General features: G+C 37.2%; 3 protein-coding genes across 18 annotated transcripts; 2 read left to right on the top strand and 1 right to left on the bottom strand.

Moving 5' to 3' along the window:
• Nucleotides 1-67: 67 nt before the first annotated feature.
• Nucleotides 68-3,768, bottom strand: LOC124219421 (serine protease snake-like). 3 transcript variants are annotated; one of them, XM_046626948.2, is made up of 6 exons: nt 3,657-3,768; nt 1,980-2,366; nt 1,336-1,621; nt 975-1,225; nt 529-874; nt 68-387 (listed from the first exon to the last, which is right to left on the bottom strand). In XM_046626948.2, exons 1-5 carry the CDS (start codon nt 3,718-3,720, stop codon nt 531-533), a joined length of 1,332 nt encoding a protein of 443 aa, XP_046482904.1. In that variant the 5' UTR covers nt 3,721-3,768; the 3' UTR covers nt 68-387; nt 529-530. The 3 variants fall into 3 exon arrangements, with proteins under 3 accessions (XP_046482904.1, XP_046482905.1, XP_046482903.1); XM_046626949.2 differs by lacking the exon at nt 3,657-3,768 and adding an exon at nt 2,810-2,859; XM_046626947.2 differs by lacking the exon at nt 3,657-3,768 and adding an exon at nt 2,686-2,799.
• Nucleotides 3,697-20,254, top strand: dop (microtubule-associated serine/threonine (MAST) protein kinase dop). 9 transcript variants are annotated; one of them, XM_046626927.2, is made up of 22 exons: nt 3,697-3,941; nt 4,492-4,714; nt 5,164-5,243; nt 5,315-5,417; nt 5,738-5,801; nt 6,103-6,205; nt 6,472-6,695; nt 6,795-6,870; nt 6,965-7,195; nt 7,307-7,538; nt 7,628-7,968; nt 8,088-8,260; nt 8,369-8,439; nt 8,672-8,899; nt 9,804-10,031; nt 10,102-10,672; nt 11,119-11,285; nt 11,404-11,621; nt 11,823-12,155; nt 12,365-12,430; nt 13,101-13,599; nt 14,813-20,254. In XM_046626927.2, the coding sequence occupies exons 2-22, from the start codon at nt 4,537-4,539 to the stop codon at nt 15,742-15,744; spliced, it is 5,118 nt and encodes a 1,705-aa protein (XP_046482883.1). In that variant the 5' UTR covers nt 3,697-3,941; nt 4,492-4,536; the 3' UTR covers nt 15,745-20,254. The 9 variants fall into 9 exon arrangements, with proteins under 9 accessions (XP_046482883.1, XP_046482882.1, XP_046482879.1 ...); XM_046626926.2 differs by having other exon boundaries at nt 4,476-4,714; XM_046626923.2 differs by having other exon boundaries at nt 3,697-4,017.
• A 632-nt stretch (nt 20,255-20,886) lies between these two features.
• Nucleotides 20,887-23,825, top strand: LOC124219422 (prolyl 3-hydroxylase 1). 6 transcript variants are annotated; one of them, XM_046626950.1, is made up of 7 exons: nt 20,887-21,039; nt 21,221-21,656; nt 22,077-22,332; nt 22,491-22,815; nt 22,937-23,062; nt 23,153-23,289; nt 23,390-23,825. In XM_046626950.1, exons 2-7 carry the CDS (start codon nt 21,316-21,318, stop codon nt 23,474-23,476), a joined length of 1,272 nt encoding a protein of 423 aa, XP_046482906.1. In that variant the 5' UTR covers nt 20,887-21,039; nt 21,221-21,315; the 3' UTR covers nt 23,477-23,825. The 6 variants fall into 6 exon arrangements, with proteins under 6 accessions (XP_046482906.1, XP_046482908.1, XP_046482907.1 ...); XM_046626951.2 differs by having other exon boundaries at nt 20,916-21,088; XM_046626953.2 differs by lacking the exon at nt 20,887-21,039 and adding an exon at nt 21,789-21,917 and having other exon boundaries at nt 21,519-21,656.
• Nucleotides 23,826-23,928: the final 103 nt, after the last annotated feature.

Raw genomic sequence — 23,928 nt, 5'->3', positions numbered from 1 at the left:
ACTTAAGATAAACATGATCAAACATTAGTTTAATTTTAAAGAAATAATCTTCATATATTTTTTTCCATTCAAGAAACTTCTTTCCATTGTTATTTTACATTATTCGAAAGAAATGATGTTCGGAAATATTTTAATTATCTATCTATCCGTATTGCAAATTGATTGTGGAGAAACAATCTAGCACACAGTAATTAAAAAATAGTTAAGCAGTAGAACTTCCAAGAATTAATCTAACTTATCTCAAAACTCAATATTCATACAGATATTTGTATGGTAAACATAATGTTTTCTCGTCAAAAAATACAATTGCCTTCTGCCTTTGTTTGATTGGTAAAGATCCGCTGCAGGTATTGAAACGAAAACAACCAACTCATGTTGACGGATTTCCTAAAAAGTAAGACATTAAATTTTCTTCAGCAAGAGAAACAAAAATATATTAAATAGATTTCCCAAAATTATTTTCATTGCTTTCAACGGTTCATTGACGATATCAACAGTCTCCAAATTATTCATCGACATTATAATTACCTCTACCGATTTTCATCAGGCCAAACAATCTTCTCTATCCAGTCCAGGTAGTGGGAAATCCTCGTATAAACGCCAGGTGAATTTTTGAGTGCACATAAACGCCCAAAACTTGTAATGCCAATTATTCGATAGAGACATTTATGATTAGGATCCAATATTTGCAGAGGACCCCCAGAATCTCCTTGGCAAGTATCGCTTTGCCAGCCTCCACTAATATCTCCAGCACACAACATACTTGGCACAATCCCCCTCGGGATTGCGGTTGAACGATTCAATCGGAGAGCACAATCCACATTGTCTACAATGTCCAGACGAACTTTCAGCAGCTCGTCGCTACGCTCTTTGCCTGAAACCAGAAATTAGACGATAAGATAAAACCCTCAAAAATGCTAACGGGTTCTCTAGATCTTTTCAGTGACATTTAGAGACAATTGCTCTGACTTTACCAATCCCTGTGACACCCCAGCCACTCGCCCATGCTTGGATCGGCGTAGTATCAAACTCGGAGTACAAGCACGCAGGCTTTATATCCGACCCAAATGTCAGGGTTTTGTTCAATTTCAGAAGCGCCAGGTCAGCATATACTGCGGGAGGTTTGTAAGATGGATGTCTTACAATCTCCCGTACCCCTATCATCTTCCCAGTTGTTTTATCGCCCAAATGATGAGCCCCGATGCGTACAATCTTGGGGGGTCCTCTGGAAGTGCAAAAAGTCATAAATCGAGTCGTTGGACGAACTGAAAACATGGATTGACTGTAAAGTCAAAGTCTATTTGCTGACAGTGAAAGATTACAAAATGGGCTTACGAAGATCCGTGAGTACAGTGACCGGCTGTGATTACCCATTGATTGGATATCAGACTGCCTCCGCAAAGAAAGGTCGCTTCATTGTTCTCGGATAGCCAGCCGAGTGCTACCATGTGAGAAAATTCACCTGGACGGGCAGTAAGTCCTCCAATGATCAGAGGATTATGCAATCCCCTACAGTTTTGGCGATTAGTTTTTTTCGTCGATACAGGTGAAGACCAGGTACCAACTAGTGGAAGAATCCACACGTTCCGTTGTTCAATCGCTTTATTGTACTCTGCACATTCTGTGAATCATACAATTGTCGATAAGCTAGAATCTGACTTTTAGGTGATAAAGTACTTCGTGTAATGTTCAGTTTTTTTCTACGAATGCTCGAGTACAGCTGCTTCATTAGTTACTATATTTTGCTTTGAAACAATTATGCTGTCACAGCACAAAGCTGTAGGATTCTAATTGTTTAGTAACGTAATAAGCAGCAAAATTACTTTTCTAAATGCAATATTTAGCTTGTTCCTGATTCATGGTCAACTTGTAAAAGTGAAGTGAAGTCTCAAACTTAGAGTCCAAGCAGAAAGTGCAAATACAAGCGCCTTAACTTCTACAGAGAATCTAGTACGTAAGAAATTTCCAAAACAGCCTACTTAAATCCGAAGTTCGCTTAGAAATTTCCTCTGGGAATATCCAGTCTTTGACATCATTCAACGGGCGTTTGTGAAGGTCCATATTTACAGGATTCTTATTAGTGATGAACTGTAAATTCTTAGAATTGGCAAAACTGCCATTGCCAGTTGGCTTGGTCAAATTAGCAGTAGGCTTCCTAGCGTGTGGAGTTAGTCTTTGCCAGACAGAAGAATTTCTCTTGGGGCTCAATGTTGCTACAAGCAATGGGTTATCTTGATAAATAATATCAGCTCCTTCTTGTCGTAGGCTAAGGCCTTTGTCATGGGACGGCGGAGATTTCTCGGTCCAAGACGGACGTGGGTCAATTTGATTGTTTACTTCATCAGGCCAAAGCCAAGAGTCGTTAGCTGCATGAAACGGAAAAACATGAAAAAAAGATGTATTACAAACAACGTAATGATGCAATAGTGAATGACGTTAATCTTAATTCCGATGAAAGAATAAATAAGTTGTTCTTATACTCTTATTGCTATATTATGTGTATATATATATATATATATATATATATATATATATATATATTATTGAGAAAAAAAAACATAACATGTTCAACAACCCTCCCACATGCTTATTCCAAAACATAAATTAATATCGGTTATTCAGTTTCTGCAACCAGATGCTATTTTAGGGAAACGGATTATCAATAACTAAGAACTTAATAATGACCTGTGATATAATTAATGGTATTCAAAAAGGCCAAACGTGAGAATAAAATAATGATGAAAAACGATTTTAAAATAAACCTCGCCATGCTGCTTCGTTTGGAAATAAAACAGTTGCACACCCTTACCGACAAGACATGTGATCATTTGCGGCTATATACAGAACCTGTGATTGACGGTTACCGACATTGGTTGTCGATTTATCTCTTATCAGACCGCGCATTACCCGCGAAATGTCGCGTACAGTTCAGTCAACGAATCAAATTGTGTATTGAAACGGTATTAATCAGGAAGTGACTCGATGCTCCCTGATACCTTTGCTTCAGTCAACGCTGATATTGATCTTAATAGATCGATCAGCAGATGGGTTACAAACATATGTCAATCAAGTTTTTACGTCCTTGGGGGACGTGTAGAGATTTATTTCAATTGCATAATACATTGTTGTATGTCATAGATTTTGGCAGAAATACAATGAATTAATTTTCTTCAACATTAATTCCTTCTCATGTGGAATCTTGAAAGTCCGGGATATTAATCTCTTCGTTTACGGTACTGAGAACTTGTGCATACCTAGCGATATCGAGTGAAATCCTGGTCAAGAAATGCAAAAGGAATGCACACCGGTATCGATTGTTGCGAATTGTTGTACGCGTCTGCGTTCCCACAAACGTATTTCCCATGATGTAAGAAGATAAGTCGCGCTCCTGCGCAGTCATCGCAAAGAATTATCACGTGCCCCATCCGTATGAAGGCCATCTCGGATTTTCAACCAATCGTATTCGAGATCATTACGCGCGCATTTTAATTTAAGCGTTTATTTTGAAGATGGGTTCCATACGGTCGGCGCAAAACCTGACGAAAATGCGTCAAACGGAGGAACACACCCTATCTCTTAACATTATGGTATTCCTATGGCATAGTGGATACATTGTTGCGCTGCACAATTTGTGCCCTGCATTATTCCCGCCATACCTTGACAGCCGAGCATCGAGTTGGTCGTCTGGTTTAAAATGTGATGGTTAGTGGTTTCCATCATGACTCAGAGGTGGTCGTGAACGACTGCGACAGCCAGTTGAGTTCGTGTTTCGTAATTAAAAAAAAAAAAAAGAAGAAAAACCATATACACATATCTCTCCTTAAGTAGGCAAGAGATATGTCAGTGTAAACGCCCGGATAAATATAAGACCGATTCAGATCAATGATGATGATTAGCGCAACAGCGTGGACCTCGGGTCCCTCGAATAACCCCCAACCGTTGTAAATATATATTTTTTTTTTAAGTTCGATGCACGAGTTAAGGTGCGCTGCTGCTGCTGTTGCTGTTGCTGTTGCTGTACGTTGCTGTTTTCTCTCCGTTGCCTGCCTGTTTCATTTTTGTACCACCTAACTCGCGCATTTATTCTCACAGTATAAATGATTTGGCTAAATAAAGTCGACAGTTTACACTCATACAAATCTCGCGTACGTAATAATAAACGTGCACATTAATATCTTATATTCTATCTCTCACGTACTCATTATTTATTTTTCAATTCTTGTGTTCTTTCTACCTTCTATTTTTAGTCGACCCTGAATAGTATTGTTGGTAAACTCGAGCCAGATTCTATAACAATCAGGTTCCGTTTCTTTTCTTCTTCTCGTTGCATCAATGCCAGTTAATTAATTCTTAATTAAAATTCACCGCAGCACGTCTTAATCATTTAATAAGGAAACCAGAAACGAAACTGTATAAGCAGCAAAATCATTTCCTATTCATTTAATTATCCTGATCTTTTGTATTCAAATTGCTAGGTGTACCCTGTTTTAGCATCCTCTTAATCCCGTCGACAAGTGCGACGCAGAAGATTGAGCGATGGATCAGGCTAAAAACAGGCCAAGTAGAGCTCGTTTTCGTTCAGCGAGTAATTCCGCTCGAATTTTAGTCTTTGATCAACCTGAAACATCTGAGTCTAAGGCTAAAAGCGAGATGGAAGGATACAGGAATCTCACTCTGCCCAAAATGGAAAGCAAAGAAGCCCCTGTGAAACCAGGTACAAAATTATTTAGTTACATGTATGCGTTAGGGTCTACCTTTTCTGCCCTTTCACTGTAAAAGCAAGCCAATGTCTCGTATTTTTTTTTTTTTATTTCTACACACTCATAGAACAGTGTAAAGTTTCATGTACCATGCGTTGGAATTTACCTAACCACAGGATTCTAGGAAAGGCGTAAGGTGGGATGATTCACAGTGGATAGTTTTCACAAAAGAACTTATTCACCACCTTCAAACTTATATGCCAAATTTTAAGTCATAGGCACTGTCTGTAGTATATGAATTGCTTATTTCAGGTAATCAAATAATCATGATCAGAGAAAAAGCAAATGAGGCTAAACCGGAGTAAACTTGATATTCCATTTGCTGAACAATAAACTAACAACATTCCTCTGTTTACCTGGTCTTCAATATTATTATTTTTTTTTTTTCTTTACACATTTGCAGCTGCCGATGAGATTTCCAATTTGGTACGGATGCGAAATTCTGCGATAGGGAAGTCAGCGCCGTCCCTTTCCATTCATATGGTTGGTAGAAATGAAAATAAATAAATGTCATCTATCACGAAACTTTGGCTAATCTGACATCCATGTTACAGCGTGACTTTAACATCCCACGGCGAGCAGCAAAAGCGGCTCATCGAAAATCATTCATTGCCACCACTTCTCCAACCCTGCCGCGTTGTCAGTCTCCAATTTGCGGTAAGTTCGGTGCAATCTTTGGGTGGAATAAAATTTAGTTAAGAACCATCAGAAACCTATAAATTTAACAAATCTTGTATATTTGAAGAATTTTATCTTCATATGAGAGAAGAATGGAAAATTTCTATGATGCACAATGTATGCGCAAGGAGTCAGCCGATTGTTTTTATTTTATTTTTTTCATATTTAGAGAAAGTTGGCTGTTAAGAAGGGGTGTGTCTCGTTTTTCAAAACCCCAAGCAATATTCTAGTTTAAAATATGGTATAGTAAGCTGTCTTAACGCCTGTTCCTAACGATAGACTATTTGTACAATTTGTAGGCAGTCCCCTAGAGAGTCCTAGGATGTCATCCAGTCCACATTTTCCTTTTGCACCAATTAAAAGGTACATACTTTATCATTTTTAATGTCCTCTAATTTTGCACCTTTAGAAATTCTGCGTTATCTGAAATTGGTGTGCCAAGCTGATCTTCGTAGCTAGCTTGTTCGTTTTCACTTATCCAATGGCGCATCTAACTCGGCAGGGAAAGCAACACTTTTCTTTTGTCTCATTTATTTGTCTAACACATAAGATGTACAAAATAGTAAAATTTTCACAAACACACCTGTAGAACTGCTATCGTAAAGTTCCAAAACTCTAAGCGTTTAAGACAGACTAATCACCATTCGTGAATTTATTCACACAGAATCAACGCAAGCAGCACAGCAGTGGCCGATGGCAGGCGATGGTCCGTCGCAAGTCTACCTTCGAGTGGCTATGGGACGACTCCAGGCTCCAGTAATGTATCTGTGAGTCTCTTTGACACTAATACGTAAACAGTTTACTTTCAACTTTGGATTTTGAAATCTATTTCCACCTAACAATGGAAGATCCCTTCTCGAATTCTTGCGGATATGTTTTAGGACGTACTAGTCTATGCTCTTCGCTGTCTTACCAGTCTTAATCAGACATCAATCTCCTTTGAAATACTCTTCAGAATTCAGGTTACCAAAAATTTTACCTCATTATCCTGTTCGACACTCGTCATTTATCGCAAACAATGTCCCATTTTCAGTCCCAATGTTCGAGCCAGGAACGCCTTCACCAGTTACCCAACATACCGACCAAAGACGAACTCCGCATGCTGTCCTGTCACTTTTCAAAACCAGGTACGCCTTGCGGCTCGCACCCGGGCTTTCCTGGATCAAGTATATCCAGTATTCCAGGATCCATAGCTCTTAGCATGGAAGAAGAGGGTCGCAGATCGCCGATGCATCGTCCAAGGTCCAGAAGTTTGAGGTACGGCGATTTCTAGGCAGAGAAAATGGCAGGACCAATCGATGACGTTTCAATTTCAGTAACATCTGACCATTATTGACTTTTTCTTCGATCTTACAGTAGCCCGAGTCGATCTCCTGTTTTGGATAGCGAAATAGTGATGATGAACACGTTATACAAGGAGCGATTTCCCAAAGTAAGTAGAGTTTAAATGATAGTGACGATCGGAGAGGATTTTTATGAGATAGGATTTTTCAAGTGGTGTTAATAATGGGAAATTTCTCTTTCAGGCAACGCAACAAATGGAGGAAAGATTGACTAATTTTATTAACGAAAATCGTGAAATAGACGAATATGAACTGGTTACGCAGATAGCACCGGATTCTTTGCCTATACTGAGATTCGTCCATCATCAAGTGATAGAAATGGCTCGTGATTGTCTACAAAAATCTCAAGAAAAATTAATCACTTCTAGATACTTTTATGAGATGAGTGAAAATTTGGAAATACTCTTAATGGAGGTAATCGTTTCAAATATCAGTGGTTAATTCTTGGATCTATATTTAAACTTGAATCTTTCTTGTTTTACGATAAGTGACTTTATATTTAATTCCGTGAATTTTAATTTACAGACGAAAGAAAAATCTTTGGAAGCAGCAGCTAGACTAACAGGACTAATTAAAAAATTGTTACTAGTAATCTCAAGACCGGCGCGACTTTTAGAATGCCTCGAGTTTGATCCAGAAGAATTTTATCACCTTTTGGAGCAGGCGGAAGGGCAAGCTAGGATAAATATCGGAATCAAAGCTGATATTCCTCAGTACATAATTAACAAATTGTCACTTAATCGTGACCCGATCTCAGGTAAAAATTTTTCTCTTTTTTTTCGTTTGTTCCCGAATATAGATTAACACTGTCAAACGTCTTATTTTGGTGCACATTTTCTTCCGCAGAGTTACAGGAAGATTTGAATAAACTCGAAGACTCAGCGTCGTCTAGCGAAAATAATTTACTATTGGCTTCGTCTAGTCCAGGTAAAGAAGACGAAATTCGATCTCAGCGGGTGCCATGCGAAAGCGATTACGAAGTTTTGAAGCTGATAAGCAACGGAGCTTACGGAGCTGTCTATTTGGTGAAGGAAAAAATAACGAGGCAACGTTTTGCTATGAAAAAAATAAACAAGAACAATTTAATGTTAAGGAATCAAGTGGAACAAGTATTTGCCGAACGTGATATTATGAGTTTCACCGACAATCCTTTCGTCGTTTCCATGTATTGTAGTTTTGAAACAAAGGTATGCCGATCGAACGTTTGAGCAGAGAAAAAAAAAACATATTAAAAATGAGACTAATTTGGAACAGCAACGTCTTAACTTCACTCAATTTAATAACAATCCTTTTATTATATTTACAGAAACACTTGTGCCTCGTAATGGAATACGTTGAGGGAGGTGACTGCGCGAATCTCTTGAAAAATATCGGACCATTACCACCAGATATGGCTAGATTTTATTTTGCTGAAACTGTTTTAGCTGTTGAATATTTGCACAATTACGGTATCGTTCATCGGGATTTAAAACCTGACAAGTAAATGAAATACACAAAACATTGAGTCTTGAATAACCGAAAGAAATTAGCTCAATATCTATCTCAAAGTTAACGACTATTTTTATAATTTGCCACTCTACTTTTCAGCTTACTCATCACCGCTCTGGGTCACATAAAATTGACAGATTTTGGCCTCAGCAAGATGGGTCTCATGTCCCGTGAGTATTACGTGCCTACTGTGAACCTAAATACGTTAATAAGACTGTGCTTGTATCTACTGATTTAATTTTAAAGGTCACCTTTCATTACAAAAACCTAAGACATCTTCAAGAATGCAATAGTTACTGCAGTTTTCACATTAATTCATCTAATTTTACCCTGGCGCAATTGAATTTCAGGTACACCCTCTCATTCAATTGTTTACTTATGTTCCATTCTTCCTCATTCCAGTGGCAACAAATCTGTACGAAGGTTACGTGGACAGAGATACTCGGCAATTCTCCGATAAACAGGTATTCGGAACCCCCGAATACATAGCGCCCGAAGTGATCCTTCGCCAAGGTTACGGAAAGCCTGTTGACTGGTGGTCAATGGGTATAATACTGTATGAGTTCTTGATCGGCTGTGTTCCATTTTTCGGAGAAACACCCGAAGAATTATTTGCCCACACGGTCAATGGTAAAGTACCATTTCTCATACATACATACTCTTTTACCATTTTTCAATCTCTTCATCCTTTGCGTCACCCATTATTGTTCTGAGTCAACGTTTATAACAAGACGAGCTGGCCTGGCAGACGTTGTCTTGCCGTGTCCTGTAGGTGCGCGATCATGTGTTGGCAATAGGCAAAATAAGTTAACAATCACCACCTATAAGATCTTATCATAGCTATGAACTATCATTTCGACAATACAAATATATTACACAGAAGTTACACGATCACTACAGACTCAACAAAGAATTATATATATAAAGTTAGTATTCTGTAGTTTTAGGGGTCACCGATTACGAATCTGAACTCAGATTTCAACAATTCAAGATGGCGGATCCAATATGGTGGATGAAAGTTTCAAATTTGATCGAATATGGTTAAAAAAAACTGTATGCAGGGGTTTTTGGACTTGCTGATTGGATTTGCTTTACTGAATTTTCAAAATCTGATTTCAGATTCGAAATGAACCATCCCAAAAATCTCTGGATAGAGTTTTTTTTGTCCGGATTCGATCGAATTTGAAATTTTCGTTCGCCATATTGGATCGGCCATCTTGAATTTTCGAAATCCAATTTCAGATCCGTAATCAGCGACCCCAAAAACTTATAATTTATTTAAAAAATGTATAATGTGTAAAAGGATAACTTTCTCGGAAATGAATTATTCCTACAATTTTCATTACAATCCTACAATATTGCAATAGTTACTCTCGAATATCGCAAACCTATTATTATACTATCAGAAACAGCATAAAACCGTCAAGAAATATGTTGAAAAGTTCTCTAAATATGCAAAAAATGGACATAAAATAGGTGGAAAGAATACATACCACTTTGACTTGAAGGGTTAATCACATCTCTGCCCTTTCAGACGACATCGAGTGGCCTGATAATGATGACTGGCCAGTACAACCGGAAGCAAAGGATATAATAACTGCACTCTTGCAACAAAGCCCTAGGGATCGCCTGGGAACAGCGGGATCTCACGAAGTTAAGGAACATCCTTATTTCTTTGGCGTCGATTGGAACAGTCTTTTGAGACACAAGGCTGAATTCGTTCCGCAGTTGACAAACGATGAGGACACAAGTTACTTCGACTGTAAGTTGACGCGGCTTGGAACCAACGATGCTCAAGGTCTTCGAAATAACTTGTTCGCTTTTCTTTTCAGCTCGTATGGACCGCTACAATCACGATTTGGGTGATGATACGGACGACACCGATGACTCTCCTCTCTTTGGCTCGTTTTCATCATACTCACCGCAATCGCGCAAAATATCTCAGACAAGGCCGCAGTTGTTTAACATGTCTGAGCCAGAATTGGACTTTTCTCGAAAGCAATTATTCCGCTGCGAGTCCGAAACCTCGGACGCTCAATTATCTCCTGGCTTTGTGCAAAACGTTGCTTCTGTAGCACAGAAGTCATTGCAAAAGAATTTGCTGCTTGATAAGAATCAGTCGCAGACTAAGAATAACTCGTTTCATGAATCTCCAGATAAAACTGCAGACAAGTGTGATCCAAATAGTACTGGTTCTACGATATCTGCGACCTTCAGTAGAGATGCGCAATCAACGAGTGCTACAAAAAATAGCAGCGGTGATGCACTCTCCGTCAGTTTGAGTACTCCGGATTCTTCTCAAACCGAATCTGATGACGTCAGCCCGCAGATTCAAAGGAAACGCCATTCGCATACACGCGACAAGCTGCCCAGGTTCAGTATATCCATTGACGACGAACACATGTGAGTTATTTAGCCTAATTGGCATCGTGTTTTTGTTTTTAAATATTCATTTAAACGACGCGTATATTTTTCGTGAAAACGCAGTCTGAATCTATTTTCAATTTTACCCTGTTTGCACCTCAATGTCTGGCTAAAAAACTTCGCATTTCAACATATTCGCAAATTAAAAACAAAGCCTGTGAAAGAAAGGAAATAAGTTATGATTTATTTCATATTTAAATTATAACGCTGGCGAAGCGAGCAATCATTGAGAATTAGAGTAATGACACTGTCTGAATCTATTCTCTGCAATATTCAATTGTTTGGGTCTAAAAAATCGTTTCTGTCAGTAGAGAAACTCTTTTTTTATTCAGACTATGTCATATTATTCTGTCAAGACTTGACGATAGCAAAGTTAAGCCCAGAAAATCGTTCACCTTCAACCTAAGTCTCCATTTTTATTATAGATTGGATCTAGCGGCTGCTAACAGGGATGCTGCGGATGACAAGCACAATTCCAGCACAGATTCGTTCGAAACGTTCGCAATGTCTTTGCTACCCTTGACAAAACACAGATCCAGATCGGTGATAAAATCTGCATCAACCAGCGGGCTGTCTCTGGTCATACCGACGAGTAAGCGTCATCTTTACCTTGAAGTATATTCTGTCTCTGAAAGTAGATGAGAAACTTTAACAGGTAGCAAAGTACTTGTTTCTCAATTAAAAGTTAATAAATATCTTTGCCTTTTCAGATGACTTACCATTGACGCAGCCAATCGAATCACCTGGCGGCTCTTCCACCGCCTCCTCTCGGGATACTTCGCCATGTAGAGAACTCAGCCCTCTGGTAACCAGTCTCAAACCACCAACCATCATTAGGCGGGGTCCCTGCGGCTTCGGATTCACCGTTCACACCATACGTGTTTATTATGGTGACAGCGATTTCTATACCATGCATCATTTGGTCATGGTAAGTAAATTGCGAAATTTTCCAAAATTTGATTATTTTTCTGTACGAAATTTACAAATATTACATGATAATTGACCTTAAAACCCAAGAATTGTCTGAAATAGCCCTTTTCAAAGACAAACATAGGGTGTTTACTGCTCCTTAAATATCCTTATCAGGTAATCGGTGTATCGTAAAGCAATAATGTTGTGTTTCTTACAGGCGGTCAATCAATCTAGTCCAGCATTTGAGGCGGGACTTAGACCCGGAGACTTGATAACTCACATAAACGGTGAAGCAATTCAGGGGCTTTATCACACGCAAGTTTTGCAGCTAATGCTGAGCGGAGGAGATCATGTAACTTTGCGAAGTACGCCACTGGAAAATACGAGCATTAAAAGCGGGGGTAGAAAGCGTGAGTTGGGGCAGAGTAAAATGGCGAAAAAATCGCTTCACAGACAGAGAAAGCAGAAGCGCGATCATTCGGACAAAAAACGAAAGACATCGCTGTTCAGAAGAATCAGTTCTAAACGAGCCAGTGTCGAGATGCAGCAGGTACGGCGAATGGTTTGCAATCTATGCTAACGCAAATAAACAAATCAAAAGTCAATAAACAAACAGATCAAATCACAAAGGAATAGTTGAACAAGACCGAACATTTTCGCTACTGTTACGTGTTTACAAAAAACAGAAATAATAATTTATCACTGCCACTAAGTTCTGTATTTTATTTGTTCATTTATATTTTTTTCTTATCGTTACAGCCGTTAAGTATCAGTTGTCCTTTGTCGGCACCAATCCTTCCCAGTGACAGCAAACCTCCACTTATGGTATGATTTTCATGAAAATTTATTTATTTATTAACTCATAAATACGATAATCATACTCTAATCATATGTCTTGATTTCACATTTTGTACTGTTGAATCATCAATCAAACACGATATATTCGTCCATACTAAGTTTATCATCAAATATCAAAACACCATACAATCAATTTCTGCAACACCCCAGACTTATTTCAAACTTTCCAGAATTCGATTGATACTTTTGGGACATAAGTATACTCAAGTTTTTCAACACTTACTTCTTTGTAAATTCAGGGATTAACAAATACGTTACTCGATTCACTGTCAATTCTTCTTTCTGAAAATAACGGTAATTGTTTAAAGAAAAATCGATGTAAAAAACAAACATTAAGTAGACTTCTATTGCAAATATTAACCGATGTACAAATTTTTAAAGCTAATCTGAAATGGTGACAAGTAGAGAATTTGATTATTGTTTTGATGTGGCAGCGCCGTGATGAATACATTATATTGTACAAAAGAACATTCAATTTTTTCAGTTAGACAGTATCGATAAAACAAAATCAATGTTCAAGGCTTGCCTACATTTTCTTATTGCAAACCTATAAACACGCAGATTTATTTGTAAGCTTGTACGTCTAAACCGAGTAAAACGATAATAATAACGATTTAGTCAAATGAAAAACTTACAGATGGCTGCGGGAATCTGTTCTCCGTCAATGGTTACTCCGAGTCGTTCGTTCCAGTCATTTACTCGCTCTTTACCGCCTCAGGAATCGGCACCGTTTTTCAACGCCTGTACCAAGTCAGTCTGCAGCCCGTCACCTCCAATAAATCGATCCAGTTCGGAATCCTACCACTCGACGACCACCTCGAGCCCATGCTCAAGTCCCAGTTCTTCGTCGTCCAGTACAAATCCTCCTATAGGGAACATATCGAGTATCGCTAATCAGTCTCATTATCAGAGGCCAAGTACGCTGCATGGACTGAAGCACAAGCTCCACACTGCTGCGAAAAATATTCATTCCCCAAACAGGAGGAAATCTGTCGGTCACATACCCCTTTCGCCTTTGGCCAGGACTCCCAGTCCATCGCCCATCCCTGCCAGCCCAACGAGGAGCCCGAGTCCTCTGGCTTTTCCCACTGGGCATCAGCCGGGAAGTTCTAATACAACACAATCTTACAGTCCAGGTAAGAAATATTTCCTTATTGTACTTACGCATATTTATGGTGGAACTGATTGCCTTTACTTCTAGGAAATAATTAGGGGAAGTATCCCAATATGGTGAATGTGTTAGAGGTCGGCCACTCAGTGATTGCTAAATGGGAAGTTTTATTGTTACCAAAGTCTACACCTAAAAAAGAAGAAGATGAAACAAGTGGCCGACTACTAACAAGTTCACCCTAGTTTAGAAATGACAAAGAGCTATGAAACCAAGAATTAAATGTGTCGAATTAAATGCAATTAAAATAATGCTCTCTTAACACAGACAATATTTCACAACTACAAATGCCAATATCCAAGAAGATCGGTAATTGACCGTTTGAGTCACACATTACGGTGCTGAGTCATCTTTTATAACAAGATAGTATTCGATGGTTTTTAGGCTTGCTGATGATGAATCTGAAATCAGATTTCAAAAATTCAAAATGGCGGATCCAATATGGCGGACGCAAATTTCCAATTTGATCGAATACGCCAAAAAAACTCTGTGCAGGGAATTTCGGGGTCGCTGACTGGATTCGCCATGCTGAATTTTCAAAATCTGATTTCAGATTCATCGTCAGCAACCCCAAAAACCTCTGGACAGAATTTCTTCTCTGGATTCGATCGAATTTGAAATTTTCGTCCGCCATATTGGATTCACCATCTTGAATTTTTTAAATCTGTTTTCAGATTCATAATCAGCGACCCCAAAAACATGTAATTTTTGTAAAACATGTATATGTGTAAAGGGGTACCTTTTGGGGAAATTAACTATTCGTTCAATTTTCACAACTTTTTTTAATCAGGTTGTTTCTAACAATAATAATTTACATCATGTTGCAATAATTACTCTTAGTATACTATCAGAAATAGCAACAAAAAAACCGTAAAGAAATATGTCGAATAGTTCTCTAAATATACAAAAACTGTATATAAAATAGGTGGTAAGAATACTTATCGCTATGACTCGAAAGATTGATAAGTTCAGCGAGGTCGCATTAGTTTAACACTTTACTTCGGTGCAATCCATCGCTTCAAAGTTTTTCTCTGTATGCAAAAAGCACTGATTGAAATAAATTCAAATTAACCTCAGATGAATTTCTTAAACCTTATTGGAACACTTGCAACGGTAGTATTTCATCAATATTGTTTTGAACCCAAGTGTATCCAATTAATCTAAGCGGTACATATATTTAGGGGTTTCTCTGTCGACGCCAAGTGGTCAGAAGAAAGGTTTTAGCCGTCCGAAATCGGCGGAGCCTGGATCGCCGCTGTTAAGACGGGCGCTGAGTCCGGATCGCTTGCATCCCCGTTCGGCAGAAAGTAAAACGTCTATATCACCATTGGCAAATACTGTGCTGAAAGTGATACCGCGAGTGACGATTGCCCAGACATCCATGACTGACACCGCAAATGAGGCGAGTATCGCCCATTCAAAAGAGAGCATCGATTCGAAGGCGGAGAAAAAATTGGTCGACCAAAAAACCACCACGGAATATCCCAAGCTGACCCATAGTATGTCGATAAACATAGCGAACGTTGGAATACAGAATAGCACACAGCTGCCACGGATAGCCGAAGAAAAGGACTCGCCGACTGGAAGCAGGAGTGACGACTACTCGTCGAAGAGCATTGGAAAGCTGGAGCAAGCCAGCGATACATCAAAGTCAAATGATTCGGTGGGATCCGGAAAGGATTTGAAGGAATCCTCCTTCGTTATGACGAGAAAAAGCGTTCTTAACGCCGTCGAAAGGCTGCAATCTGCCTCGGAAGAGGCTGCAGCCGAACGTCCAGAGGCATCTTCGTTCCGTAATAGAAAACCTGAGGGCGTCGTTTCCCAGAGAAAATACAGTGTCACCGAGTCAAAATTCTGCAGCAAAAACTGGTTGGATTCAGTCGCCGAAAAAGATCCTCCCAAGCAAGCAAAACCTCCCGAGCCGTTACCCCTTAAGCAAATGTCCACGCTTATGCAGAGGAAAGCGAGTGTCTTCGACCTCAAGATGTCGGATAAAAATTCGAATGACTCGAGCATGGAAGGCAAGAAAATTTTGAAGAGATACAAAGTCGATCCTGACACTGGCAGCTCGAGCCAGGAAAAAAACACTACTGGTGACAAGAAAAATAATTAGACCAGAGTTTCAACGAACTTTACCACCGATTTGATCGATCTATATTTTTTCCCTTTTTTCCCCATCGATAGCACATTGCTTGAGGTAGTAAAATTTACGGTTTGTTCATCGATTGGTATAAGGACCTCTTGATTGTAACGTCGAATGTTTTTCAACGAATTATTAATTATCCCCAAGGTACTCCCAAGGTTTACCTGTGAATTTTCCACATATCGGTGAAATTACCGAACATTTTGAAGCTGATAACTGCAATTTTTTTTCCTCGTTATTTGTGTTTCCTTACGTAGATTGAACAAATTCGGGGATAAATTGAGACTGAAAATACACGTTGGTCCGGCTGTGTGTTAATAATTACGCACGTTTGATAACGACAAATGGCTATTTCGAATTCGAATAGTAATATTTACTCGCATAATCAATCAGTTTAACAGTTTTCGCATTTACCTTTAGGCTTGAAATTCATTTCCGCAGTGAAATGATTGCGATTTTTTTTTTTTTTTTTAATCAATTTGTTACCGTCACTTTAATAACATCAGTCCATACGAAGATCGAATTAGACAGCCTGCTAAGATGATTTTTATGCTCAGTTCGCCAATTTTTTTTTTTTTTATACGTAAATTGAAGAAACAACTGAAAATTCAGTTCAAACAATTTACCAGTTTTAATATGTGAGATCGAGATACAAAAAAGCAAAAACAACCAGTTAGTATAGAAATTCGAATGTTTACACCTCATGTGTTACAAAATCAAATTCTTTCACGCCATCTCTTTATTGTTACCTGTCTCTTTTAATCTCTCTTTAGTCCGTTTGCACATAACAAATTGATCAACGAAGGAGTAAAAACACTCGAGTCTATTAGGAAGTTGGAATAATTCGTTTGAATAAAAAAAAAAATTAAAAAAAAAAAATATCTGAAACTTGACGAACAAAACACGGAAAAGCAAAGAATAAAAAATATGTAATCGTGTTCGAAATATTTTCTGTATAGTTAGCATGGTTATCGATTTTCGTCCATTTCGTCGATGTATGATTAACTACGATTTTACATAGTTTCGTAAGCTCAAAGCGTTTAGAAAAAACAAAATAATAATTATATTAATAATAACATATGAAAATAAAAATAAGAAGCGAAAATGGAACAGCAACGGTGCAAAAAAAATTATCGTGACACTTATTCAGATCACTTTATTAAAAATCGATCAAGATAAATTACTTGGATTCAGACCGAACCTAAGTGTGGATACATCCGCGTAAGGATGTAACTTTGTACTAGACTTTTCTTTGTCCCCTTTCAATTCACGCAGGTTCATGTATACGAAATAGATTTATCGTTTAAGAGTCGTACGCAGCTTATTCTCTTTTCTCCTCAGAATATCGTTAAGTAATCCCTACTCTCATTGTACTTTGTTACGTGTGATAGAAAAAACAACTTACAAAAAATAATAATCGTAATAACGTGTATAATAACAATGAAACATAATCAAAAATAACCAGTGGAGGTTTCTGTAATCGGAAAATTAAATATTTCGCTATACGTTAGAACTACTTTCACGATGTATCGCGTATATATCGTATATTGTTCCGAATATAAGCCGAGGTTTTTTGTCGTTGGCAGAACCCGCCAAAATTGTCCTCGTCTTACGTGCAGGTAACTGAGAAAAACATTCTGAAATATTGTCTAAAAATTTGTGGTAGTCTTATACTAGGAACAATACGGTAATAGGTTCACATTACACGTGCTTAAATAAAAAGAATAAAAACTGCCTCAGTTTTCGAGTATACAATTGTTGCAAGTCGTAGTTTGAGAGACATTGTAGAGAGGTTTACATCGTAGTTAGAGAATAGATTTTGAAATGATGAGATTTTCATTATGGCGATTTTAGATTTGTGTATTTTTCTTTCTTATTTTTCTCTTTTTCATCTCTCTGAAAAATAATTACCATAGACCGCACTAGTGCGGTATCGATTTTATAACGTATACAAATATACACAAATATATTTACAACTATTATACAAACACATGCACGTGCTATATGTATTATAATAAATATAATAACAAATACACGACACGTGAAATCGTTCGAGGCTGCTTCAGCCGTAAATTTATAATCCGCGGTGTTCCTTAGCTCTACGTATTAAAAATTATTAATATACAATTTTACGCTCTGTATATGTTGATAAATAACTGGTTAATATTTAACTTTGAACACGTTTCATCAGATTACGTATACTAATAATAATAATAATAATAATAATAATAATCGCTCGTCGAGAACTTGAATATAATACTGATGCAAGAAAAAAAAAAACAACGTAAAAAGCGAATTAATTAAGATTAGAATAAACTGTATTAAAAAAAAAAAAAAAAACATTCGATCAAAAATAACAAGTCTTTACATGATCATAATCAATGTTCACATTTTCAAATAATTCCGGTTACGTTCACTCACTATATATTTAACAACATTTTTTAGGTCGTTCTGTCCTAACGTAATATGTGCAGGAAAAACTTTCACTATATAAATTGATTATAATCTCTGTATATATATGAAATTACATATCAATCGCCATTTTTTCAACGATCAAGTGCACGCTTGTGTAAGTGGGCGTCGGAGTTTTAAAAAACGCATTGAAAAAATGAAAAATAAAAAAAATAAAAAAAAATAAAATGAAATAAAAAATAAAGAAATAATGACACTTGAAGGGCATAACAGAAACAAAAGGGAAAATGTAATTCCGCGCCGTTTGTGACTGTAATTTTTGAAGCTAACTCGCTTTAGAATAATTAAACCGGTTATCCGTTATAACCCACCAATTCTGCACTTTTTTTTATCTAATTTGTTATAATCCACCTACGCGTTTCAGTATTATTCATATTCCGATTGTGAAAATCGTTGGATAGTTAATTTAGGCAGTGCAGATTTTCTTTTCCTGTCGTTGACCGATTTATCGTGATGATTAGTAGATTTTCTTTTCTGTTGTCGGTATGAAAATTGAATAAATAAAAATAAAAAAAAAATAATAATAAAAAAAAAAAAACGACCTTTTCTTCTTTTTAACGTGGAAAAGAAGGGTTTCTTCATCTATGCTATCATATAATTAGAAAAGGGTGGAAATCCTGCGGTGATTTTATTTCTTCCACATTCGATAGTTTGTTTTGATTTTCCTCTTTTTACAGATTTAACTACTATTCTTATTACCGTTGATTTTGTTAGGCACGGGGACGATCTGTATACCTATATAATAGCGTATTTATAATAAAATTCTACATGAAATGTACGGCTTAACACGTTCGCTAATAGTTAGTTAGATTGAAAATAGTCATATACTGTATACATAGTATACATGTAGTTATTGTCACACATGCAATTAGTTTGTTTCGATAATTCGAATTATATTGAATAATTATACTTGGAGGCTAAAGTATTAACTGACGTTATACGTGTGCTTTGTTTAGTTCTTTTTTTTTTTTCTTCTTTCTTCTGATTTATTATAATTACTTATTAAGGTATTCCGTCGTATAATAATAGTTGTAGATCGATATTTCTCGTTGTTATATTTATAGTAATGTACTAATAGTATACTAAGCATACCTAGTTTCAATTTTGGTGTGATTTCCATTATATTTTTAAGTGAGAAGAAAAAAAAAATTGTAACACAAAATTGCCTTGATCAGAGCTCCTGCATCCTACAGACGTGCGATTATAGAAGTATAATATACGTATACGTTGTATGCATTTGATGGATACCTGGATGCCACGATCAATCGATCAAACGAAAAATGGATTACCGATTTTCGGCTAATCAGTATTTGGAAAAATTTCCGATTGATTGATCGATCGGTTGTTTGATTAACGAAATTTCACCTAATTCGAACATTTGACTAAATCAATCCATCGAGTAAAATGGTTTTTATAAAAACTATCGATTGAATTAATCGAGAAACTAGAATGATTTTTCGATTCTTAATTGAAAGAATTGGGACTTTTTATTAATTGATAAAGAAATCAATCAATCCCTAGGTCTCATGTGTATAATAATATGTGTAATATATGTTCGTTGTTGCTTTCTATTGGAAAAACGATATTTTACTTTAATTCTCTATAGGTACGTGTGTAGGCAGGACGAGTTACTCGTCCACTTTTGTGATGCAAAAAATTGTTTAAGAAAATCCGGTTGTGACGTGTAAACAATTGAATGGTATGAAATTTTGACAAGGAAATAAAAGGGAGGGATAAAATATCATGGGGTGGAAATTCATATTGATTACACAACTTATTATTACTATCATTATAATTATTAGCATTATTGTTGATATGCGTGAAGCTAAGCTGCATAATAATTGTTCATTTTTTTTTCTATCAAATTATATTGGATTGATCGTTGTGAACCGCGTCAAAGACCACAACGTATAGTCAGAATTAAATAAGCGTTGGTACGTTAAATACTAACTTTCAAAGATGATATGCAAAATAATTCTTTTAAATAAAGTATTACTTAGAGCGTAAACGTGTATGCCAGATATTTTCAGTGCTCCCACAGACCTCTGATACAGTTACACCCTGCACTAATATTTACAATCGCATTATTATGAATGCCTTAGGCATTTGCTGGTCATTTTGCAATTTTAATTATTAATTTCGAAATATTTTTGTGAAGATTTAAAAAAAAAGTTCGATATCATTTTGTAAATATTGCAAAATGTTTTTTCAAAATGGTTCCAAGTCCCCGCGATGAATTTTTGAAAAGACAAGAAATTATATCAAACCGAAAGTTGATGGAAAAAAAAGGAATAGTATAGAATTCAATTGAACCGATGAAAATCAACAAGACGACGCTTTGTTGAGATTTTTCAAACATTTTGTTGTAATGTGAACTTGCCGAGTCTTTTAATACTTTTGGGACAATTTTATTGTTCTTGCAACAAGATAAAATTTAGTTCGAATATGCGCGGAAATCCTGAATACATTTTTTCTTGGTAGTAATCATTTTTCTGCAGACGGTAATTACGTAATCTGACAATGCGTGAAGAACGCTACACCGGGTTTATCTCCGTAGCGTTCGCGTATCTCTTACAACTGATTTAGCTCACAAGTATGCGGAGTTGAGAACATTTCTCATCTCGTCCTCTGACGCGATATATTGTAAAGTCATGGCGTATATGCTGCTTGTGGGCTGCAACTACATTTCGCCCACACACGACTGAAGAAACGGCAGCATTTGTATATGTGCGGTGACCACGAAGCGTCAGAGATGATCGCATAGCGTCGACGGCTTTCAGTGATCATATTGAAGTTAGTAACGTTATCGTAACGATTCATGCTGAGGAAAAACCGTTATTAAGCAAGTTTGGAATTGTTTGAAATTTAGTAAACTGTAACAAAACAAAACACACTCATAATTCAAAATCTTAGTGTAGTGATTGCCCCCAATGTTTCGATACCATAACGTCACTAACTTCAATCTCGTTTTCAGTGCGGGTTCTTTATCGCAATCAGGGTTCAAAGATCAAATAGTGCCGAGATCATTCTCAGTTTTTAGTCGATCTTGACGAGCTACATATTCTCGTTATGCGGGCTTTTGATCAATACGTTGTTTTCGCCCTGATCACGATTTTCTTCACCGTTGCAATCGCCACGTCTGCAGCATCAGACGAGCTGAGCAATGACGTAGACGGTCAGGAAACCGTTTCCGTGGTTCAGGATGAGATTCTCCAGGATCTTCCCTCCGAAAAGATCGCTACAGAATCGGCGCATGTTGCCGGTAAGCAGGACACTGACAGACCGGTAAATGGGAGTAAAACCGAGGAGGATCCAAATAAGCTTGATAATCTTTTCGAAACGGGTGTCGAGTCGTATCTGAACGATGACTGGCAAGGGTGCATCGACGACTTCCACAAAGCCCTTAACAGGTTCAACACAGTTTTATCTTGTCTACACAATATAACATAAAACCCAACGTCTCTTTGTCTGGCTGCAAGTATGTTCCCTTATAATTCGAGAACTACCGAACCGTTTTTGATCATTTTTATTTCTGCGGATAGCTACAACGTCTGGTCGGGTTTTAAGATACAACGATGTTTGTAAGCTAAGTTGGAACAGGATCGCACACTTATGCGAACGCTGACTAAACTTTGACAGATAGACGAAAGTTGGGTTCAAGAATTTAAAAGGTCTCGATGAGCTCTACTAAAAAGTTCGCGTTAGCGGTAGCATTTTCCATAATAAGTATTTGTAAATATTCGTGTACGGATCTGCAATGGGCTTTTAGTTAATTATAAGTTAGTAGGTAATTATCGATGTTTATTAATGCAATACATGGTGCGCCACAGCTACAAAATGCACAAAAAGACGGTTGCTGATTGCCGAAGACAGTGCCGAGCGGAAGTTAACGATGTTGAACCAATATTTCCGTACGACATAGAAGATATGCACTTCTTCGAAAGAAAAGTCAGGGAAACATTGTGTTTGATGAAATGTAAGAAGATCGTGAGGAATAAAGACAATGATAGACAGTTGCCCGTTCATGTGGAGAGGAAGTACATTGAACGTAAGGCCTACGAGTTTCTGCACATTTGCTATTACAAGGTATGTACAATTTACTGCTGATGAAGTAAAAACGGATTTCAAATATGAGAATTGTTGGAAAAAAAACTTTGGTGCCGAAACGAAATCCCACCATGTCATTTCATTATATCTCGTGTCGCATCACAGATAATATGTTTGTTTTTTTACGCGCGTTATAGACGAAGCGGTACCAGGATGCGGCGAATGCCATTTTCACGTTTTTGACCATTCACCCGACGGACAATCAAACCTTGAGAAACATGCAGTTCTACATAGATCTTCCCGAAGTCGTTCAAGAGGATATAGTAGATTTGGAAAGTGACCCATTCCAAGCAATGTACAAAGATGGAGTTATAGCGTATTACGAAGAAAATTATCCGGAGGTTATTGAGCAGCTTGAAAATTCTCTTAAGGCTTACATGAAAGCTGAAGAGGATTGCAGATTGTATTGCGAAGGTCCATTCGACCAGGGATGGCTTCCAGACTTTACCATGTCCATTGCGAGTGAGTTAATCCGAATTTTCATTCCTAATACGGATTGGCAATTCGCGAATTACATTTGAAACTTTGGAAATTCTTGTCTTATAGAATTTAAACGTTATGTAAACCCAATTTTATTTTATAGATCACTTTGCTTTCGGACTAAAATGCAAGCGCAGCTGTTCCTACGCATTAAATAAACTCAACGGGGAACAGCGCCACGACTTGCTCATATCTCACTATCATTATTTGCAGTACGCATATTTCAAAAGTAAGATCTAGGAAATAGTTTCCCTTATAGACTTGTGTTTCCATTGTGGATTGCTCATAGTTTAAATTGCTTGTTTAAAAACCGTTTTAGTTGGTAAATTTAAAGAAGCGTGTGCCGCGGTTGAAAGCTTTTTGCTTTTCATACCGACCGATGAGACCGTTTCGAGAAACAAGAGATATTTTATGGAACTACCGGAAGTCAAAGAAGAATACTTCAAGCCACGCAAGGTAATTAATTATCATTATTAGAGTCAGGAACGCACGGTCTTTGAGAATAACTAAGGATCAAATAAATTGATTTGCGAACTTTTATTTCTTTTTTTCGCAGGAAGCCGAGTCATACTTCAAGAGGCAGGAATACGAACTGCGCATTCTGCTCTACATACAAGAACAATTTAATTCTGCAAAAAATTGAACTGAACAAAACGCACGTTCAAGAACAATTTAATTCTGCAAAAAACTGAACCGAACAAAATGCAGTTTACTTTTTTACAATTAATTTTATGCATACATTCGTTTACATGCATTAATAAATATACGTAAATAATTAAGCTTCTTCAAGCTCAGAGCGCAAATCACCTGTCTTTTAATTGTAGAATTGAAACTGATTACATGATTATTAGGAATTTCGGATTGAATCAAATAGTGGAAATCACAAACCCGAGAAAAACTATAAGTAATTAATTTTACTTTGAAACAAACTATTTCTTCTGATTCGGAATTTTATAATTTTCGAATTAAACCGTATCTCACTTACACGCAAATCGATCTATTTTATTTTAATTTTACAAATCCTGATCAGATTTTGCCGAATCCGTCGCACATTTGAAAATCCAAGTAATCCCATAAAATTGTCGAATTTTCTTT

This window comes from Neodiprion pinetum, chromosome 5 (genome assembly GCF_021155775.2).
Source record: "Neodiprion pinetum isolate iyNeoPine1 chromosome 5, iyNeoPine1.2, whole genome shotgun sequence".
Lineage (NCBI taxonomy): Eukaryota > Metazoa > Arthropoda > Insecta > Hymenoptera > Diprionidae > Neodiprion > Neodiprion pinetum.
This window is presented reverse-complemented; position numbering and strand designations above follow the sequence as displayed.

Coding starts and splice junctions, on each gene's coding strand:
- dop (XM_046626927.2), top strand. CDS start 4,537: ATGGATCAGGCTAAAAACAGGCCAAGTAGAGCTCGTTTTCGTTCAGCG. Junction 8,261..8,368: donor CGGGATTTAAAACCTGACAA/GTAAATGAAATA, acceptor TCTACTTTTCAG/CTTACTCATCACCGCTCTGG. Junction 13,600..14,812: donor AACACAATCTTACAGTCCAG/GTAAGAAATATT, acceptor ACATATATTTAG/GGGTTTCTCTGTCGACGCCA.
- LOC124219422 (XM_046626950.1), top strand. CDS start 21,316: ATGCGGGCTTTTGATCAATACGTTGTTTTCGCCCTGATCACGATTTTC. Junction 23,063..23,152: donor GCAGTACGCATATTTCAAAA/GTAAGATCTAGG, acceptor AAACCGTTTTAG/TTGGTAAATTTAAAGAAGCG. Junction 23,290..23,389: donor AATACTTCAAGCCACGCAAG/GTAATTAATTAT, acceptor TTTTTTTCGCAG/GAAGCCGAGTCATACTTCAA.
- LOC124219421 (XM_046626947.2), bottom strand. CDS start 2,770: ATGGCGAGGTTTATTTTAAAATCGTTTTTCATCATTATTTTATTCTCA. Junction 1,622..1,979: donor TAAGCGAACTTCGGATTTAA/GTAGGCTGTTTT, acceptor TATGATTCACAG/AATGTGCAGAGTACAATAAA. Junction 1,226..1,335: donor CACTGTACTCACGGATCTTC/GTAAGCCCATTT, acceptor TTGCACTTCCAG/AGGACCCCCCAAGATTGTAC.